We start from the raw sequence: 23,453 nt of genomic DNA on the forward strand, positions 1-23,453 counted from the left end.
TATAAATAAACATTATATTAATACATGAAAAATAACTTAAAATTATGTATAGGCCAACGCACTGCTGACTGTCTGGCAAATCTTTGTTGTTCTTCCTCATTATGTTGATTTCTTCTGTGAACAGACGAAAAGGTCGAGGGAGGAACTAAATTAATTATACAAAATATATTAAAATGGCTGAACTTGGCGACAAGAAAGGCCTTTTAATTGTTTATGTAACACTTATATTTATAATAAGTGTGCTTGTTAGGACAAATGCTGCTTCTGAATTGTTTGATTCTGTTCTAGACGACGTGAGCAGTTGCTCTGAGACCTGTGAAAATACATATCCAATGCACACATATCCAGAGGTACGTAGTCTTCTTAGTAGGCCTACAACAGTACAGAGTACTTTGACCTTGTTTTGATTTCATATTTTTAAGTTGTTCACAATAAATATATATTATTGAACTAATATGTTCTTTATTAACAGGTTTCAAGAACAAATGAATGGTTAATAAATACTATTTTCAAATGCCTATTAGTATTACAAACTGTCTAACAATTTAAAGTAAACTACAGAAATGAAATATATATAGCCATAGCGATATTATAGTTATATAATATCTCTATGATATAGCCTAGAGGATATTCAACTGAATATTTGTGTTATTTTTAAACAGTTGTTATTATTTGGTAGTGTTGCAATAGGATTAATTAGAAATTTTCACATTGAAAATCCAACAAAATAAAGTGTAAATGATGCTCTAGTTTGACATTATATCTGCTGTATAGAATGTATCTTTATTTGCTTTCTAATGATTTTCGGTGTCGGATTTAATTTTTAGAATGATAATTTGGTAGCATGTGAACGTGGATGTCGTCTTTTATCTATCGTTGAATTCGCCAATGAGGACCAAACAGATTTGAACAGCACACTAAAAACATGTGATGGTGGTACGTATAATTTAAGTTTATAAGTACATTGTACATAACTACGTAAACAGTATAGAGGCTAGTTCTGTAACAGAATAACAAAATCCAGAAAATACTATTATTTATATTAATTTATTATTTACCTTATAGCCTGCAAGGAAGCATATGATACGAGTGAAGATGCAAACTTTGCATGCAGCCTAGGATGCAAAAGTCAATTACCATACATCAGACAACTAAGAGAACAGGTACAATATATGTCTTAATGACATAAGATAGGGGTCAGAATAGAGTCACTATTTTATGGGAGGTAAAAACGTGTTGTGTCTTTACACACTGTTTAATAGGGGTTGGCCATAGTCTGCAATATATATTGTATATCCTCTGTTATACAGTAATCCCACCTCTATAAAACACAAATTGGGACATTGGGGGTGGGACTATAACCGAGGAAAGCCTGGTTCAGAGGAAAAAAAATTATTGGTAAGCATTTCTTGTAAAAACTCATCTGAACTGGCTATAAAGAGGCCTACATCCAGATAAAAGTCAATACTGGAACTAAGGATATGCCTGTGTGTGAAATCAAACATGAAGTAGGGGGTGGGATTATACCAGAAGTGGGATTATACCCGAGGATATACGGTATTTTGTCTGGTTCATTTAGCAGGGAAGAGCCCCTTTAATACCAGTGTTCCTTGAATAGGGTCGTCCCAAAGACTACTGTAATTGATTAGATATTAAATAGGTGACGAGAAACATTTAATCATTTTTTCTTTTTTATTTTATTAGTATGCAAACATGGAACCAGTGATTCATATGCTAACTCCGTTGCTGATGATGCAAAATATGTACCATGAGGTTTTGGACAATGCTCATGGAATGATGATGAGTTCGTTTTCATTGTTCATGCAATCAGATGATGGCGTGGTCTATGTGTTTGAGTCACAACCAAAACTTGACACCTTTACATATCAACCAAAATATGAAGACCCACCCTTAGGTACTGTAAACTTAAGGTTTAATTTAATTTTAAATAATAATTATTCACTAATTACCCACATATCGTTAATTTCCTTGAGATCTGTTTACTTATTTCATACTTGTAAACTGGTCCCTTTTAAATATTTTTTTAAGATTATTTTAGATGCAATCGTTGAGGATGGTTTATTTAGCAATTTAATTTGAATGATGTCAACCTCCTTCATTTGTGATTTTATGTTCTCATATAATATAAACAGTCACACTTTTATTTATTCAGCACACTTTATTAATTCACTAAAGGTATCAAATATCTAACCCTTTAAAACTTTTTTTGACAGATTTGGACACTCTTGTGGACATGCCCTCATATGACAGCAGTTATTCCGCCAACACTGATTGGTTAACATGTGTCTCATACCGTTCTGGACTCCCTGAATGGCTCATCTCTCTTATTTTATTTTTGTCGTCTGCTTCCATGATCTGGCTTGCGTTTGCATCATGTTCAACCAGTAAACCACACAGAGTTATTACTCCAAAGGTTTGTGAAAATGTTTTTTAATACCTTCATACTGTAGTCACTTGTACTGTATCTTAAAAGCCTTGTTAGTATTGGTTGGCAGTAAAGCAATAGTACAGAGGTTTTGCAACGCTACGAATACGATAACGAAAACAGATACATCACGCACACATATTTGTTTTTGTAAGCCAGTAAAAATCTGTTTCGCATGGCAATGAAATATTGAGGGTGCCATCCAAAGTATGACTGCGGAAAATGTTAAAGTGAAGCGCAGGTACGTGTTGCTTGGCTACCTAGGCCTAGCGTAACATCAAAGTGTGTGAGGACTTTAAAAACTGCTATTTATCAAAATGTACATTTTAGTAAATTACTTTTAGTAAATTACTTTCAATAAATCTATAATTTATTTATTATTATTATTCTTTATTTGTTCCAATATAAAAAATGCATCAGAATTCTTATATATAATGCAGAGATAATAAAAAATATACATATAAAATACAAATCTATATAAAATCACATAAAATATAAAAAATGTCTACGATCCAGTTGTTCTCTCCATGAGTGAACATAGGACAAATTTTTTATAGGTGATTGTGGGACAAATTATATTATAATCATGAATCATTCCTGATTCAAATGCAAAATGTGCAAAATAGATCAAAACCTATACTCGTTTTGTAGTTACGAATATGACTGGTGATATTCGTCAACACTAATATGCTTTACGAATATGAAATGGGGATCAGCTCAAAAATTTCACAAATGTGTGACATATCTGTTTTCGTTATCGTATTCGTAAGTTTGCGAAACCTCCCTACTGTAGTATTAAGCTCTGTCTACACTATCAAACTTTATGTGACAAAAAATGTGATGTGCCCATATATGGACATGATGATGTCATATTACTACCATATTTGGGTACATCACATTTTTTTAGTCAAACTAGTTTGATAGTGTAGACAGAGCTTTACTAAAATAGCTATCTATGTCTGTTCTTTCCAACAGTGTCTATGTCCTCAAGTGATTAAGGTACATTAGACATATTGTTCTCTCCCACCTATAATTGTGTAAAAAAAAATTAGGTTTGGCCCGATTTTAAAATTTGATTTTCTTTGTTTTAGAAAACATACAAGTACTTAGACCCAGAGTGGGAAGACCTAATGAAGAAGTACCCTGTGTGTGTTGCTGAATCCTTTGACGAGAGTACAATGACGGAACCACTGCCACTGAAGGTGGACATTCCACTCAACAACACAAGTATATAATTCAATTGCAATAAATTATATTGACTGCATTACTGGATAAGAACAATGGTTGTGAATTAAATTGTTGTTTTCGTTAATACCATTAATACTGTGATTCCTTTTTGTGCGTTTAACCAGAAAAGAGTGACGAGATTATAATCCCTGGTTAAACCCGATAAAGCATAATAGGTTGTATTGTGCTGTCAGTATTCTTTTTAAAATTGATTGTACCTTTTGTAAACCAGTTTCTTTTTAAAATTTGTTTCAAACATATTGTAAAAATTTAAACTTGTAAGTATTTAGTACAATTTACCATTATATCTGATATTATAATTTGGGGTATTCTATTCTGTCTAATTTCAAATTTAATTTAGATATTGTTTTTCTTTTAATTAAAGACTCTTCTTCTAAATAACACAAAATACTATGTAGTCTTTAATATTTATTTCTGAATGCTTCTTTTATTTGAAAAGAAAACCATCTCACAGATTTCATCATCTTAATCGTTTTAAATTAATTAATTAAATTTCAGTATATCAACGGGCAGTTTAGAATTCATGTTCTGTGCCCGTTATATTATATTATCAATCTCATTGGCCGTGTATAGTTATGTGGGTTGTGGTCGTGGAAGCAGCTACTTGTATTCCTGTGACTGCCATATGTGTGTTTGTATAAACCCTATTAAGGGGACAACAAAATTGTCTCCTTAATAATGGTGTCCTTTAAATAAGGGTTGGCCGAAGTGTTAGGTATATATTTCCCCTTGTTTATTTCATGAGAATGTATCCCCTGGATGGGGTTGCCCTGAATGGGCGTGTACCTGAATAGGGGAGAGGAGGAAAGGGTTTAGGGAAGGAAATTAGTTTAGTGACATTGTATTCTGAACACATTTCAGGCTGAAGGGTTCTGGTGATATTTATAGTAAATTAAACTAATATATTTATTTATGATATTTAAACATCTATAAATAAAATCTATAAACATTAATTTGGTAAAAGGTACTCACTAGCATTTTAAAATTTATATTAATAATAACTTAATAAAGTTGTTACTGGTATTGGACTTTTTATTTAAGTTTTAATTTAATTTGGTAGCGTAATAATTTTCTTTACCATTTTACTGTATTCTAAGTGTAATCAATGTGAGAACAAAACAACGTAATGTGATTGTTACTTTGCCCTATAGATCCAGCTTAACAACTTTCTAAACCATAAAACAATAACATATTTAAGCCATAAAACAATAACATATTTAAGCCTAAGGATAACAATAATATGCTCTGATATCAGTACTATATAGACATTATCATTAAATTTTAAAAAACTTAATAAGTACTTATTACTTACGTTTACCTTTTTAGGAACCATGTTCTATGTACCCTTAGAAGAGGCATTTTATTTCTAGCAATTATCATCAAAACAAAAGATATTATGATTTAATCATGCGTGTGGCGCAGTGTGTTGGACGTTCTACTACTGATCGAGGTTCGAATCCAACTCTCGCCGCATTGCTTGTATCCTTAGGCAAGATACTTTACTTACGTTTGCCTATCTCCATCCAAGTTAGTGTATAAATGGGAACCCGGTTAGATCAAGACACAGCTTTGCGCATATTACTAGCTGCATTATGGGAGTATGTTTACACGTGTTTGATCCCAAAAAAAATGACTGGGGTAATAATGTTCAGCGCTTAGAGGTTTCACAACAGTATAAATCCTGGATATTATCAAGATCTACTCCGTAGTGTGCTTTTTTGGTTTGGTACGGTACAAGTTTTTTTTAAATAAGGGTTTCACTAAACGTATTCCATGTTTTATTGGCGTCAAATCGCTTCTCGATACCGTAATCAATCAATATTAAGAGACCTAGGCTATTTCATCTTAATTACGAGATTTTTGTTGTGTTATTAAAGAGAGGAGAGAAAATAATTATTAATTATAAGTAAGTGGTTTCCCTGTTCCCGCGATACAATCTAAATCCAAAGAGTTTTACTCTACACGAATGTAGGATTATCTAGGCGTACGTACTTTAATCACCTTCGTGGTATTTAAGAATATTAAAAACTGTTAAATGCATTGAAGAGCCGACATCAATCAAATTCAACAATAATTCATGGATATGGTCCCAAATATACTTGTTGCATGGTTGTTTTATGTTTTTTTTAAGTGAGAAAATCAAATATTCATGCAGTAGGCTAGTAACAGTTACACAACCAGCGAGCCATTTTCATTACAGTCAAGTATGCTGACAATTTGTAAAAAAATAGGCCCTATAAGACTGGTTCACACATCGCCTCTGTCGCGTATGAAAACTAAAACTTGGTTCCAACTAGTACGTAACAAAAGGACGTAAACGCAACGCAAGCCTGTTAACCAATGACAAGCGACAGTTCGAATAATCCATCGCTTGTGTTCAATTCACTTACGTTGCGTTACGTCCTTGTGTAGCGTCTCTAGTGGAAACCAAGCATAAAGCTCGGGTCTCACTAGGACGCAACCAAATGCTATACGAGGACGTAAAGCGCAACGAAAGCGAGTGGACCAATGACGAGCGACAGTTCGAACAATCCATCGCTTGTGATTGGTCAATGCGTTGCGCTAAAGTTGCGTCATCGTGTGAACCAAACTTAAGTGGACACGCTTGATATGCCAAACTTTACTTCAACAGATGACCACAGCGTCGACTAATACCTGAATGCAAATCCTAATCCTAAATTAAAACATGTATTTGATGGAATTTATTAGAATTTAAGTTAATTTAAATTTATCTTTACTGTGGTATTTTTGTAATTTAAGAGAATACTATTAATGGTGGATTGAGTTATTTTTGTAGTATTGTTGTATGGTCATAGGTCCAGTGTTATTTACCAAGGCTGTACCTAGATGCATGTGTTAGTTACTACAATAAAAATAATAGTACCTTATTCAGAAACCGTGTGTATACTTTATTTGGACATCTTTGCATAAATTTCACACAGAAACTAAAAAAATCACAATAATTATAAATACATATAATATAATAATTAAATTAGAAATATATATTTAAATATCAACTACACTGTACTATGTGACGTCAGACTACGTATTGTCCCGAAATGTGTTTTAATTTTAATTACATCAAGACAATCGTATTGCCTTGATTACATGAAGTAGGCCTACAGTTTTTTTTTAAGAATGGAATATAAAACCAAAAATACTACTATTAACATTCTACATTATGCTGGTAATAAAAAAAGAAACAAACATTGGTTTGTGTATATATTTCAAATTAGTCCTAGAATTCTGTTCAGGCTTAGTTATTAACCCGGGTAAGTTGGCTCCAACCGGCATCCACCTGTGTGCTCGAAACCAACTTACCCCCGTGTAAATAAGTAAGCCTGAAAGCTGAGCTGGGCAAAAGACTATTGTCTACTTATTGTTAGACAGGTCCATTTCAACAGTTGTGTCTATATATATTACCGTATATAAATCGATTATGTAGATACGACCTTGCTGGTTACCAAGAAACCACCTTTGTACACGGTTTTCTTTGAAAGCATTGTATAATATAATCTGTCTATGCTTACAGTATGTTCGTCCTTTCAGAAAGTAGAATAATTGAATTTGAAAAATTATCTCAACAATAGCTTCATTATTACATATTACTACACTTTATATTTGTAAATGGAAGATAACGAATAGGCCTAGACAGGGAAATAATGATTTTATATTAATTAGGCCTACGTTTAGCAACGCAAGGACGTAAGCGCAACGCAAGAAGCGAGTTGACTAATCACAAGCGAAAATTAGGATAATCCATCGCTTGTGATTGGTTAAATTGCTTACTTCGCGCTTACGTTGTTGCTTTACGTCCTAGTCAGAACCAAGTTTAAGTAACGTTTTGTTAGCTTTTATCATAGAAGAACATATTATTATTATTATTATTATTATTATTATTATTACGGTATGCAATAAGATATGATGTTATGTATAATGACGTAATACAATTATACTATCAAGTAGTGTGTTTGAATATATCATTGTAACAAAAGTGCATATAGGCCTACAAAAATTATTTACCGTTACCTCGCGTGTTTTACAATAGTGTTATTACCAGCAGCTATTTGATTATACAACACATTAAGCAGCAGAGATTTTTAGCCATTGGATTTCGAGAAAAAAAAGCGTTTCGTTTAGTTGTGAAATATTTTAAGTTACCAAGTACGTCAGTCGATAATCTGTTCACAGCGACCTCTATCACAATTATCGATTTGATGATACTGCACGTTATTCCATAAGAAGTGTAATTTGATTAACGTTTTATCTTAATTATCATTATTATTCTTGTGCTGTTACGAAGTCCTATTCGTTGTGAATCATCTTTCGAAACTCGCCGTTTTTCAAGAGGGCCACAAGATTCTGCATGTTGGAAGACGAAGACTGACTTGTACCACTGTTCACTTCATTGTGAATGCGCTGTAAAAAAACCACATAGTTTAATTAATCCCGCCCGATTATTACAATAAAATTCATAGGGGACACCTTCAGGACTCAGCAAAATGTCCTCTAAAGCTTGGTTCCCACTAGGACGCAACGCAAGAACGTAACGCAACGATTTGACCAATCTCAAGCGATGGATTATTCGAACAGACGCGTGTGATTGGTCAACTCGCTTGCGTTGCGTCCTAGTGGGAACCAATCACTACTAGAGAATGTTCCTCTTAGGATTAAAATGCCCATCGTTCGGTTAAAAGAAAAATGCCCCTTATAGGCGTTTTCACTAAACTTGGTGTGTCCCAGTGGCTAGCTATGTTTCTACCTTCGTCGCCGTCATCATCATCATCATCGTCAGTAATTTACATAATCATCTTTTTAGTCATTCAGTATCATATTATACATAACATTAAGTCAAATTAGGATATATTCACAAGACTTAGTTAAGCTGTACGTATAATATAAGATACAATGCCCATAGCTAGGATAAAGCTTACCTGGCTAATGACTAGGAAATTTCGCTTATTCCGAGGCCTCCTTTTAAGAAAAGGAACTCCCCATTTGTGCATTGCAAACTCACATAGTAAAAGAAGGAATCCCGTAAGTATACCTAATATCAGCATTACTATTAATCCTGCAAAATAAAGTATTGTGTTATTGTTTGTATTAGTATAAATATGAAATAATAATAATAAATCCGAAGGTAAATTACTGTACTGAAAAAATGACAATGCTGGGGGTATCAGTGGCTGGATCTCAATGGAGATTAAGCACTAAAGCTAAATCAAAACGATAAAGAAAAAAGGCAGAAAAATATGCAGACCTTTTGGGAAACAGAAGCTTTTCATCAGTATAAGTAAATTAATAATAATAAACATTACGTAATAGTATACAGAGAACTGGAACAACTCTATTCAATCAAGGGGACCCCTATTTAAGGGACACTTTTTTTCCTGAGAAACAAACGAGGAGCAGTATGTTTTAAAACTGCAGCCATTTAAGATTACACCCCCTTATAGAAAACTTTGTCGCGTCCCCCGGAGATGTCCCCTTAATGACTGTAAGTGTCTGCACCCTTATTTCTAAAATACCTTGTTACTTTATTATAATATTATTAGGCTTACTAAATACAATTCTATGTTCTTTAATTGGGTATCTGGGCGTACTTTGTTTACTCATCATCGCAATGTAGGCCTATATCGGCGTACAAAATCAGAGTAGGCCTTGTAGCACGTAGTTTATACCTATAACAGTTGGTTCGAGTAATGGATCATGTTTATCATATAAATGTTCTATAAAATATACCTGTCACGTGTTTAACTGTCACACTGCTATCATTACCCCCAGTTTGGGGATTTAATACGTCCTCTTTTAAGCAACCTATAGAATCGAACCATTTCCGGTGAAGCTGTTCCAGACGTCCATCCATCTCATATTGAAGTAGAATTGTTGATAAAGGCGTTTTTAATGTGGAACCTAATAAACCAATGGGAAAAAAAATACGATGTCACACTAACATGCCTACTATAATAATCAATCGATTAAAACACGTTTTGGTATAAACATTGTTTTTAATAGGAATTATTGGAAGAAAACAAGGACGAGGAACATTCTATTCTTCTATATATTTTTTTTCGTGGAAGATGGTTTTTTTATTTTTTTTATTGAATATTTTTATTGTATTTTATCTATTTTATAAAATGAAATATCCAAATTTACTCCCAGTGAGACACAGATGTCTCTTTTATGTGTTTTTGAATAAATAAGTGAAACGAAATGAAACATCAGAACGGTATTACAGTTTATAATATTCAAATCTATGGGTGTCTCTGTCCAATTCATCGACTCTTCTTTTTCAAAAGAATAAATTTCATGAATCCATCACTGAGCTGCACAGTGTTATCTCATTATACAAATCAGTATACTCATAATATTATTATTATTGACCTTGTACTCACCTTATTCATATTTCATAGCATTAGAATAAAATCAAATTATACCTGATTAACACTCATAATTAAATTATAATTCTCTTCAGTCGAAGAGAATCGCCAGGGGCGTGACACAGATGGCACTAAACTCGTTATAAGGACCTACATTAGGAAGACCTTTACAAAACGATGCTTGAGCTCAATGAGTTATCTAAACATAGTGGTATTAGAGGAGCAGAAATTAAAATTAAATTGATCCTTAATTTCCGGTAGTAGACCCACTGTTTTCCATGTCATGATGTCATTTCACAGTTTACAGTATGCCATTTGTCTTTATTTACTTTTGTTCATGTTCATCTTTTTCTCTTTTTTCTGTTAATTGTTCGCTTAGAGGCGCATTGCATTTTACATTATATTGAATTAAACTGTATTATTATTTGTGTGTGACCATCACTGTTATTTTTGCCTTTATTTTACAACTTCTTACACAAAAGTATGCTTCATTTATCTATTTGGGTCTAAAGATTCAGTTTTAAAGTTTTCAAAATGTTTGTCAAACGGCGACGCAAAATATATACACTGTTAGCTCATAGACTATTGATATATTATTAACTTTTGCTATTTTAATAGGCGAACCTAGCTAATTTTTAATATGTATTTTTAGCTTTTATCGCCCATCTGTGACGATCACCTTAATTTCAGAATACATTCTAGATCACTCGTCAATTACTAATTCAATGCTATTAGGTTTATTTTAGAGCATGACGTATAGTGAAAGCAATACTATTGACCTGAAAAATGCATAAATAGCAGACGAATATAAAGCTCTGACTACACTATCCACCAGTTTGACCAAGAAAGTGTGATTTTCTCAAATATGGCAGTGATATGTCCATATATGGGCACATCACATGTTTTTGTCACATAAAGTTTGATAGTGTAGACAGAGCTTTAGACAGGCCTAGAAAGATAGTTAGAGTCGTCACGGAATATATTAAATGTAGCCTTGCATATAAACTGGTGTACTTGAATGAAATAATTTCTTGGTGCTCACATTCATTCGTCTACGGCCTTCCAATCGTTTAGTTACATGCATTCAATTAATATGTTTAACAATAATAGACCTACATAATATTAAATGTTAAATTGTATTGGTATTGCTGTTCACAGCCCATAGAGAAAAAACAAACATTGAGCCTCTGTGCATGGTTAAATAAAGTTGAATTGTAATTAACTGAATTGGGTATAATGTTGTGAATTGTGAATAAATTCACGTTAACGATTTACCTTTAGGTAGGCCTATCCCAAAACCTTCTTCTCCAAAAGAACTACCGACACTGACAAGTTTGCAATCAGGGTCATTGGACATCCTATAGTCGATTATTGGTGAATCATACAAAAACACGTCTATGTCTCCATTCCTTGTTGAAAAAGAAACGATTTTAGCCACTGAAATAAGAGATTAGCATGCCTGACATTTGTTTTTTTAATAGAGGCCTATGGTATTCTTGCAGAGTTACAGCAGAATTGACTCTGTGCCTGATATCCTGACTCTGGCCTGATATTTAAGTTGACTATGTGGCCTAGAGTTGACTAGAACGACATGCCTGTCTTTACCAGATTTCAATGGGGTTTGATTAAAATTCTAAAGATATCTCTTGTTTTTTGAAATATAAATGCCATATTGTTACATCCTCAGGTGGGTCTTGAGAAATGCCAAATCACTGACTAATCAGTTAGATCCACATTATTAAAGGTTTTGCGATTACCAGAGTAACAATCCACGACATAAGAGTACCAAGGTATACACAAAACATATTATACGCATACATAAACAGTAGAACGTATTAAGGAGACACCTTCGAGACACAACAAAGTGTTGGATACATTTTATCCAAAGAAGTATATTCATCACTTAGATTTAGTTAATTCGAGGTAGTAGCTCTGTTTACATATTATTATTAAGCGTACTGCATGTGTGTCAATTCTGAGAGCAAACAAGGATTTGAACACAATACCTAGTAATTAATTATACCTCTAACCTATTACAATATACAGTTAGAACCTCTGGGACACCTATTTTAGAGGATACTGTACCTCTATGGCGTACTATAGGCTAAGGTTTAATACTACGGCCAATCAAGGGGACAACTAATTACTCCTCAATAGGGATTCTGCAGTAACTATTTGTGAAAACATGATTTTAAAAAATACCTTAAACTTTGAATAGCTTGCTCTGTTGAAGGCTGTACAAAATCGTCCATAAATCTATCGAGGCCTGGGTTCAACCTGGCTAGATAGGACTGAATGCTGCTACCCGTCACAGTACCAATGTTAATCTCTCCAGTTGGATTTCTCAACTATAAACATTTTAAAATAATAACAAACATTTGTATTAATATAATTGTTGTGTAGGAAGATGTTTTGCCAAACTGTGACGTAATCGTACATTTGATAATAGTGAATTGAATTGAAACATCACCTTTTTCCTCGGGTGGGACTTTCAATTTGTGCGAGTATTTGGTGAAACTACGTCAGTTATTACGTGAGTACGGTAATATGCATAATAATACTTATTATTATCCTACTGTATTGTATACCAGAAGAATAAATATATCAAAGCATTCACACTGATTTCCGTACGGTGTCGTGTCTAACATAACGACAGGAAACTGGATCTGTTGATATGTCCCTATAGACAAAATACCGTACGAGAATCGGATGCCTTTATGTTTAAAAGGCTGTTTGGTGTACTATCAGTATATAATATATTGATATTTTATGCTATAGTATTAATACTTTTCTGTTTACATTCCAACGTGTCATTAATATGCAATGAACGTCAAAAGTGGCTTATTTAACATATTAATGCCGACAAGTAGTCTAAATATAACAATCAATTTTTATAACTCATTACGTTTCAAGTCGTCACATTATTTACACGCGTCATACGAATTGCCTTAGTACTGACATTATTTTAATATCTGTCGGTCTAAGAAAATACACCATGCACGAGTGAATAATGATATTAAGTACCGGTAATATATGACAGAATTTAACTAGGTAATTCGAGATCAATTGACTTTACCCGAAGCTTAATGTTTCATTTGACCTAGGCCTATTGACAAAAAATGTATAATAATGAACAGCCGCCACAACTTACAAATTAATATTGAACATTGTCTGCTTGCTTTAATTTAATTACAAGAAAAGATATAGTTTAAGTTATAATTTATTGCTCCATGGTTTAGGATTTGCTCGTCTAGACATGCAGGTAAGCCGGCATTATGTAAAATACATGCATTTTCAGCTGGCAATGTTGAATTTCCGTATTATACCTTTACTTTAGATGGTAATACGGCTGTGTGATAAGAGTTTTTCTAATAGTAGCCACGTTTAATGTAATGTCGTCCTTCTGCTGGATTGAACCATGCAGTTTAGACAAATCTGTAACTTCAGCTTGTCGAGATGTGCGCAGAGAGTTTCTATTAACATGGATTACTTTATATTCTTAAACTATAACATAATAGGATATTTTCGATTTGCGACGATCGACAACCTAGCATTTACACACATATTGCGTCGTTGGTCGAGTCTCGTCTGGAACCCGCCAAATGGAGTAAGGAAACCCGTCCCAATGTTCCTACATTTTTTTCAGTATTACTATGACGTAACTAGTTCCTATGTCTATTAGTTGTCGCAAATCGAAAGCTATCTAAAAAAAACTAACCTTAGGGTCATGTATTCCATCGATCTGTAAATACGACATCTGTCCTGCTAAGAAGGCAGCCAAGTTAGCGGTGTAACTTGCGAAAAATATAACAGAAAATCCGCCCCACATATTTAATAAAGTTCTACTTGTCATACACTTTGGTGGTTTTGTTCGTACAGTATGGCAAAATAATATCGCAAATGTTATATTTAAGGCAGATGGAAAACCAAATATATACTTTCTATTTCGGCCACCCGGATGAAGTCCATACGGACTGACCCATTCGAAGACCGTTATGGCAAATGATATAACAATGGCGGACATGAAAATAGTCATCCATACATATCCGTCTAATGGGGCAAGAAAGGCACCGAAAGTAAGCTCCCGTTTTTTCTTAGCAACCAACGCAGAAAAACCAGAATGGAAGAATGGCGCTGTGAAGTCTATGACCTCACTACGTTCCAATGTTATACTGAAGGAAGAAATGGCAATATCTGCTTTACCGTAGAGAAGATCTCCAACCATTCCATTCCAGCTGCCGTTCTCTAAAGCGCCATGGTTTTTATCTGCAACGAGATACAACTCATAGGTAATTTCGAGATCACGACTGATGTCATTTAAAAGATCAACACAAAGTCCCAGACAACATCGTCTATTGGCGGTGGTGATGTTATCGTCTGACACGTGTGTCTTCAGTCTATGGATCGTTCTGCTAATATCCAGACGATCGTCGTCCATTGTCGTTTCAATACACATTGCGCCAGTAACGCAGTCAAAGTCTTCAGAATCTGTTTCTGCGTAATACAAAAAAGGCTTTTCTACATTTGTAGCAACTAGAATACTATGAGTATCAATACCAAATGGACGGTCTTTTTTGCCTGGCCATACTAGCGTATCAAGTATTAAGACTCCATTATCCCATTGTCCAACACCTTTCCATTGTATGCTAGAATTGTTTTTTAAATCTGCCATTAAATTCAAAATACGATAAGACGCATCGGTTAGATCGCCATCTTGATCAAAATTCACATTTCCTGTAATTCCATTAAATGATGTCTCTAGTAATTCCCTTAATGTTAAAAATGAAAAAGAAATTGAATTAGAAACTAAACTACTTAAAATATGAAATAAATGGACATAATTATTTCCTTAGGGTTAGACTAGTTAGAGCACCGTGTGTTGCTGCTGCATTGGCACCGCATGGCGTTTTGAAATGTCAGTAAGCTATAATAACCGCCATTGACAAGAAAGGATATAGCAATACATTTCAAATTACGACATAAAGAAATAAAAAAAACATAGTTTATTAAATGTTGAATTTTTATAGTTCAATGTTTGCTGAGTTTTAAGAGTCATTTGGCCTTATTGAAATACGTTATAATGTCGTAATGTATGAGCACAATGTGATCTTAATTGACCTATTGTGAAGTTTGAGATTTGTTGTACGCTGGAGAATAGGAGAATTATGCGTATCTGGTGTCTGTGTTTCAGGAAAGATTCGAATGTCTACTACTGATGTACACACATTAATTTCCATATATGATTGCATAGGCATTATTATGACTATAACTATTCGTAGATCGTCACAAATCTATAATATGAATTGAAATATGTTATTATAAAATGTACTGGTAAGAATCCATTTTAGTAAATTAATTGATAAAATCCTTATTACTTGGTAAAATGCTTCCAACGCATATACTTCTTTCGTATTCTTTTGTATGTAAGCTTTATGGAAATATTATGTGATGATTCATAATTATTCCAGAATAAAAAGATTAATGAGATAACACTCATTCATCTTTTTATTTTTGGAATATTATAATGAATCATCACATAATATATCCATCTATTTGTCTTCTTTTTAATAATTGTGTTGTTAAAGATAATTCTATTGATCTCTTTTTTGGCCGTTATAATTGTTTTTGTAATAAAATTAGTAAGATTGTATAACTTTGTATTGTATAGGTCTTAAGATATATATAGATATTTTATTCCATTCTGTAAGGGGCGGGTTTCCCGCTGTTGAATGAGATTATGAAATAAATAAATAAATAAATCTATAGCAAAAAAATAAAATGCGAACCGTTGTACAGAATGATGATAACAAACAAAAAGGTTGTTGTAGTTGTACAATATTACAGAAAAAAGTGAGAGAGAATTGACACTTTTTTAGAAACTAAAAACTGTCTTTCTCATGAACTCATCAAAATGATGGAACATTATACATGCTAGCACTACAATGTGTAGGCTGTTTCAACAGCAAACGCAAGGAATTGTTATCCATACTTTCAATGATCAGTGCTCTTATTATACGTCCACAATTTTCAAGTTTTCGTCCTGATTTTGGAAAATAGTTATATACCAACATAACGTGCCTATTTATTTTCAGAAAAATCGATATATTGTGAACGTCACAAACGATTATTAAAATCTCGAGTTATCTGTATCTTTAACATATGAGCCAAACTATTAAATAGCACGCCCTCTGTCACTCTCTGCAACTTAGAAAGTATTTCTGAACGCTTATTTATTTTTATATTATGTATTTACCGATTAAAAAAAAACAAACAAAACAACTTACCTATATAATACAATACCATTGTTATTCGATCTGCCTGTGCTCACTACTGCTTCATGGCAATCAATATTATTTAAACTAACATTTACCGTAGTAACAGCTTTTGTCATAAGTGTTTTTATATCTTGAAAACTGTCATTTACATTTCCACGTTCTTGAAGCATTAATGATATTAGGCCTTCGGGGTATCGAACTAATATACTTTCATTGGAAGTTACTACTGACTCTGTTGCTATTAAAGCGTATCCGTTACTAAGAACATCAGTTTGTTTTGCAATTTCAAAGAGAACCGCTGCTTCTTCTGGAGTGCAATGAATAATCACTACACGAATATTTTCAATTACTAGTTGTCTCAATGCATTTACAACATCCTCTCCGTCCTCTTTGATTGTAAAATAATCAACAAAATCCCAGACGGATGAAGACCTTGTTAAATTCCTAAGTTCTTCAACAAAAAGTTCGGTTGATGATGATCGACTACCAAGAAGGGCAAATCGATAGAGGGCGTAGCGTCGAAGAAGACTCAAAATGACTTCTGCTTGCTTAGCTTCAGACGTTGCAAAACGAAGAAATAAAGGATGGACTTCCTACAAAATAAAAGAAGATAATACTATTTAGTTGAGACTTAAAAACCTACATTTTGTATTTGGAGTACTCCTGACAAACCATAGTTATGGTTTAGGGTTGATTGTAAGTGGAGCAGTAGACTTCAACAACGAAGTTTGCTCCTAAATGGAAGAAGTTAAAAAGTGGTTAAAAGAATTCGGAAAATCATACTACACCAATTATGGTGATAATATTAATGACGATGATTGATTTCCATAACAATAATGCATTGTAATGTAATTTTTATTGCTGCATATTAAAATACAGTAGATCGTACAGTAATCGCATTTCAATATTCCCATGTACCTTCTCCATATTTACGCTAAAAGAACGCCAAGCGATATATTACAAGCGATCTATTATCGACTGCACGATGCTAAACAAGAGTCGAGATTTAACCTATTTGTTGTTTTTTATTTATTTATTTTTTTATATTTGCAATATTGATTTTACTTCTGAATAAACAAAATATTCACAATCACTATCGATATTGTAAATAGCATTAGCCAAAAATATATTTCAATATAGTTTGTCAGTTTCTGAACTACACATCTTTTAATGAAAGGTCATAAATAAGCAGCTTGCATTTTACGATCAGCAGTATAAACAGGTATTATTATAACTTGTTAAAAAATGTTCGTAATTGATTACAGAACACTGTATAAAATTATACTCTTTTCACTCTAGAAATTAACGACGTTCATAAGCTTAGTATATATATACATTCCATTATCATTCGCAATATGTAAATGTTGTTTCCAGTAATTATATTCTGCATAAATTGTAACACTGAAATATAATAACAAAGTAATAAAGCAATGGTGCATTGCAAATAAGCAATATGTTTTAATGTGAGATCACGGTTCTATTTAATGTAACAAGATGATTCAGACAATGTTATATTTGATCAGAATATTACAGACGTTCTTACTAATTTACTTTAATGTTATCAAAAATACTAGTTAGAAAATATTAGCACCTTTAATATATTTTGCCTGCTTTGCTTGTTCATTTAAAATAGGCCTCATCTCATTTGTTTTAGAAATCTTATTTTACCGTTGTCTTGTTGTCTTTATAACATTTTTTTTCGATATTTGGTCCAACTGAAAACAACTATTGCGCCATTGAAATGGCATATTCAAGAACAAAAGTTGTAAAAATTATTTTGTTCAGGGGGACATTCTTTAAGGAAAATGATCACAATCGTCGCCGCCTGCAATAAACGATTTCACCCGCAGAGAGCGAAAGCCGTAAACTTGCCTAGGTCATCTTAGGCCCATGTTTTGTAGACAAACAATGAACTGTCGGTTTGATGAGCAATGAAGAGTGACGGGTGGTAACATTGCTATGTAGAATATGAGTAGCTGCTACGTATCAATATTTAAGATTATTAACAATATAGCGCATGTGAATTCTCTAGAATCGTACTTTGCTTATCATTATCAAGGCCGTTTGATAGCCTTTATTATCAAGTAAAAAAATACTATGGAGGAATAAGGGATTGTTATAAGAAAAAAAAATGATTGTGATTTAGTTAAACTTATATAGGCCTAATGGTGTATATAATGAAATAACGAACACTCCCATGGCAAATGGATACTCATTATACATCCAGGGTTTATCATTTGAAGAAGTACTCAACGAAGATCGTTAGAACCTGAGACTAAATTCTCCTGACTATTATATTCGTCAATGTGATGCTGCTTTACCAATGCGAAGGAATTTATAATATTCATCCTTGATATATGAAAATCCAATTACTTTTGTAAATGCTTTTGCTACAAAGAATTGTAATATCGTCGTTATTGTTGAAGTTATCGCAGCACCAATTGGTGAGTGAACATGCACAGCTAGTACAATCATTACGATCAATTTGTAAGTTGTAAGAATTAATGTTGTCCAATTGAACATAACTCATGTTCTTCCTGTGCACATTCATGTGCCAATATAAAATGTTAACAAATTATCAGTAAGCTGTTGAAAACATTGCAATTGCAAATTGATGAGGCCTCTTATTATTTATATACCATCAAATTCATAATTTAACCGGACAAATTCAATACTATATTGGTTGAAATATGTGATTAATTGCTATTGTAGTAAATTAAAAAAATAATAAAATATTTAGGCCAATAGGTAATCAAAAAACAATTAATTCATAAATCTTACTACTGTATAATTTTTATGATGGGTAATTAACATCATCTATGGTTAGTCTTATTCTTATTATTCATTACCCAAAAAACAGAGACCACTAAAATTGGCAGGAACATAACAGGAAACTGAATAATTGTGTTTCCCATTTGCCCATAAGATAAACGATTATTATAAATATATCATAAATTGTTATCTGTTAAATTGCATTATTTGCAGAGCCTAGTACTTTTTCTTATACAGAAATTTAATTTGAAATTCGTTTAATAAAAGTGTAATCCTCTATCTTTTTTAAGCTATAATTCTTTTTTAAAAACCACAATATTTCGTTACGTTACTACGTCTATCTACAGGTTCAATAAGCATTGTTCATACTGAAACGAATGTCATAGTTATCATAAAATTAATTATTTTACTAGCAATGTTTGTTGATTATGAAAACGGACAAGACTGTAAATCAATAATAAACTGTTACGCTACTTTCGTTTAGTCTGCCTCGCGATTGGTAGGCCTCCTAGCAGCAAAACATGATAACAATAGTCACTGAATGGCATCTGCGGGTTGGCTCGAATTATGGCAATATGCTTAAGTAGATGGCATGATAGAAGAAGACACAAGGGATGAAACTGACTCTACTAGGTAACATTTCAACTATTAGGCGGTTATTGTGTAAATAATTGTTTTATCGTAACACACATAGCTATATAAGAAACAGCAAATAAAATAGTGCACATTTAATAACTGAAACACACCTCTGGGATTAAACACTTGTATTCTAGGTACTAAGGCCTCAGTATTTAGGCCTTACACTCTGGGATTAAACACTTGTATTAGGTACTAAGGCCTCAGTATTTAGGTCTTACAGTAGTATAGACGATTGGGAAATGTCTATACTAAGATAACAGTTATTGTTAGTACGGTATTTGGTCACCTCTAATGTATGTATAGATATTATTTCTTAAGAGGTGGGTCTTTCATACATGTATCTTATACAGTGAGGACATTCTAGTCGCTGCGTACCCACAGTCTAGGAAAAAAAACACCCTACCCCACTCTCACCGGATTCTCGATGCTGTATCTCACACATAACAATTGTTAGCAGTATCATTAGGCAAATTCCGTAATACAGTATCTCATGTGATGCCCATATCATGATTATATTAAGGATTAAAATAAGTATAAAATACAGGTGTTAGGACCACATGTGATTCTGTATCACAGAATCATCCCAATGAGTAATTTTGGCATCAATAACCAGCCTCATAGTCATAAGTACAGGCATACACACAGTCCTAATTCGTTGATTAATTTAGTTATCATAGCAAATTGCCGTTTGTTTGCGACAAGGCAATCATTCAAATAGCTATTTTAAAATTACTACACAGAACACACTGTTTGTAATGACGTTATTGACTATTTTTACGCGCATAAAGTAATTATAATTTTTGTTAGATGCTTTGTCCGCCAAAAGTAATTCATAATAAGGATGTCGGTAGGATTTCAAATGAATATGTAGCATTATTATCAAAAGAAATAACTTATTTTATTTCAGTTAATGGAAAAATTATACATTTGAATTAGTGTGTCTCCAGAGGTTTTTTTTCTTAAATAAGCATAATTTATAACGCTGATGTGTTATTAAGACACTTTGCTGAAATTTAATAATAATGTGAATTTACAGTATTACATTTAACGGAAATAGACAAACTCTAAACCCTTCAGCGACATGTTGAGTATTGTAAGATAGAACGTTTAAGTATGTGTTGTTATTGCATGCATCCATTGGTTATCAAACTGACCTGCATTTTATTGGGGAGTTTTAAACTACGGTAACGTATGAAAACCGTCATGGGGGTGGGTATTTTCCTAGTGTATGTTAATGCAGAAACGAAAAAAATTAATATAATAAGATATATACAAAGCAGTTCACATTGTAATCCATATTAATTTTCTCAATACCAAAGGACTATTATATTATTCATTATGTATTAATTATCTAATTATGTTTACAGTAAACAGTTAGTAAGATATAAGAAAGAATATGTATTGTTAAATGAAAATATGTTTGCATAGATACATCCAAAGAAAGATAAAATGGGACAAACCCATAGGAGATAATAAATTAGATGGATTTATTAAATATAGAATATATTATAATTGTATGAATCAAATATGCTATGTAAGAAAAGATAAGCTTTGTTAATGAAAATGTATTATAGATAATATGTATAAAAAGAGGAAACTATGAAGAGAAAAGATAAAAACAAAAATCAATGTGATAATATGTAAACAAATGAAATATAACAAAATGTATAGTGTATTGAAATGAAAATGTTTAGATAAAAATATATGTAAAGAGAACATTATATATGGAAATAAAAGTGGGATGAACCCACATAGATAAACACAAATTATCTAATTAGGAACATTGATGCTTAGGTAACCCACCAGATGACTTTAATATTTATATTTAATATTAAAGTTGTGAATATCAGTATATATAACAGACTTACTACTACATCGAATCTGCTAGCTAGTGCCCCAGATTCCTGTAACAGTGCCAACGACGCAGGTGCAACGCAAGTGAGTTGACCAATAGCGACAGTTCGTATGATCCAACGCGTCGTCCTGATTGGTCAAAACCTGTTACTATCGCTTGACATGAAGCAGTCTTGCTGTACACCCTTGTCGTGGTTACAAATAAAACCTGGTTATTCATACTGAAAATTACTTCTAAACTACCATATTCATTATTTATCAACTCATTGGAAGTCTTACCTTTACTATTCACAATATTTTAATCAATTAAATTATTGTTGAATTATATAGAGAGAAAAATATAGATTTTAAATTGCTAACCAATTTTTCAATTTGACTTAAAACGTCTGTTATTGAAAGCGACATGAAAAGGTAACAACCAATTTTATTCATTTATTGAATATATATATATTGTATAGTTGGCCATAAAATGTAATAACTTAAAATTTGCCGTTTCATATATTATTTATCTCTAGAATATTATAAATTATATTTGACTTAAAATCGTCTGTAAAACTGGCACAGCAACTGTTTTATTCATTTCTTGAAAATGAAATCGACGAAAATCACCAGTTTTGCCATCCACAAGCGTTAGCCCATAAGTGGTAGCCCAAAAGGGTAACCCATTACGCGGTAGCATATAAGCGTTAGCCCAAAAGCGGTAGCCCAAAAGCGGTAGCCCATTATGCGGTAGCCTATAAGCGGTAGCCCATATGCGGTAGCCTATAAGCGGTAGATTATAAGCGGTAGATCATAACAGGGAAGAGTTAAATTTAACTCTTCCCTGATCATAAGCAGTAGCCTATAAAGCGGTAGCCTATAAGCGGTAGCCCATAAGCAGTAGCCTATAAGCGGTAGCCCATAAGCGGTAGCATATAAGCGGTAGCCCATAAGCTGTAGCTTGTTTCATAATAATATTTGTTATCTTTAGAATAAGTATACATAATTGAAATCTATAATAATTATTATTATAATACGACGGTTCTTTCACTGTTTGCATAATTCATGAAACCTTTACGTATTCAATTATATTCGTTATTGGCTTTTAATTGAGTAATTATATATTAAGTAATTTTGAAATTAGAGTGAGGGTTTGAACTTAGACAGCCTTGGGCTTTGGAAGTGCTGCAATGTTTTCATTGGTAGGCATTTAGGCATACAACAAAACAAGATGGTTTAAACATGGTTAAAACAAACTATCACTCACCAACTTTTACAAAGGTACAGAAGCAAAATCAACAACGGAAAGTGAAGAGTGGATTTTTTGGCGAGGAGGATTCACCATGTTTGCACAGGAAAAGAATATCATTGGCCCTGTCCTCAAGACGACTAAGTTAGACACTCGATTAATCAAAGGGTAATTGTCATAGACTTTTCCATAACATCACAGGGTTAAAAAAAAGCTGAATCGGTCACATATAATAAGCCGAGATGATAATAACATAATAACATCTTCATATTAGTTGATTTCATGACAACGGTATCTAAATATTACCTCTCTCTGTTGAACTTAAATTCACTTGGCACTTGCAAAACATGTAGCATTTTAAATATATTGTAATACTAATAATATCAAGGCTATACTATGTCTTTTGACGTATTCGTGTGGGTAGTTTCTCATTCATTTTAATCAAAATCAATACATTTACAGCTGAAGTTGTCAAAAACAAATTGAATTGAAAAGTACGTTTTAAGCGTTTAGCTAGCCTGGATCCCACCAACATCTAATCCACCAAAGGAAAAATATGGTAGACAAGACAGAACTGGTTAGGCTACAAATAAAACAGACTTGGCTAATCA

At 32.9% G+C, this 23,453-nt stretch overlaps 2 protein-coding genes across 2 annotated transcripts in view; one reads left to right on the forward strand and one right to left on the reverse strand.

The window, feature by feature from the left end:
* The first annotated feature begins 108 nt into the window (after positions 1-108).
* On the forward strand, positions 109-6,582 carry LOC144845589 (transmembrane protein 59-like). The gene is made up of 6 exons (XM_078703022.1): positions 109-350; positions 828-936; positions 1,066-1,163; positions 1,705-1,915; positions 2,235-2,434; positions 3,538-6,582. Exons 1-6 carry the CDS (start codon positions 174-176, stop codon positions 3,679-3,681), a joined length of 939 nt encoding a protein of 312 aa, XP_078559148.1. The 5' UTR covers positions 109-173; the 3' UTR covers positions 3,682-6,582.
* Positions 6,580-23,453, reverse strand: part of LOC144845571 (glutamate receptor ionotropic, NMDA 3A-like) — a 23,921-nt gene continuing 7,047 nt past the window's right edge. Inside the window, exons 2-8 of the mRNA XM_078702995.1 lie at positions 16,359-16,942; positions 13,793-14,843; positions 12,277-12,422; positions 11,350-11,483; positions 9,437-9,607; positions 8,629-8,765; positions 6,580-8,113 (exon numbers count right to left, since the gene is read on the reverse strand). Of these exons, the coding sequence (XP_078559121.1) occupies positions 8,000-8,113; positions 8,629-8,765; positions 9,437-9,607; positions 11,350-11,483; positions 12,277-12,422; positions 13,793-14,843; positions 16,359-16,942 (2,337 nt within the window). The 3' untranslated portion in view covers positions 6,580-7,999. The remainder of the gene's footprint in view (positions 8,114-8,628; positions 8,766-9,436; positions 9,608-11,349; positions 11,484-12,276; positions 12,423-13,792; positions 14,844-16,358; positions 16,943-23,453) is intronic.

Source organism: Antedon bifida, chromosome 6 (genome assembly GCF_963402885.1).
Source record: "Antedon bifida chromosome 6, ecAntBifi1.1, whole genome shotgun sequence".
NCBI classification, from domain to species: domain Eukaryota; kingdom Metazoa; phylum Echinodermata; class Crinoidea; order Comatulida; family Antedonidae; genus Antedon; species Antedon bifida.

Excerpts from the sequence above, each read along its gene's own strand:
- LOC144845589 (XM_078703022.1), top strand. The coding sequence starts at position 174 with ATGGCTGAACTTGGCGACAAGAAAGGCCTTTTAATTGTTTATGTAACA. Across the intron at positions 937-1,065 it reads ACTAAAAACATGTGATGGTG|CCTGCAAGGAAGCATATGAT; the intron begins GTACGTATAATT and ends TTTACCTTATAG. Across the intron at positions 1,164-1,704 it reads TCAGACAACTAAGAGAACAG|TATGCAAACATGGAACCAGT; the intron begins GTACAATATATG and ends TTATTTTATTAG.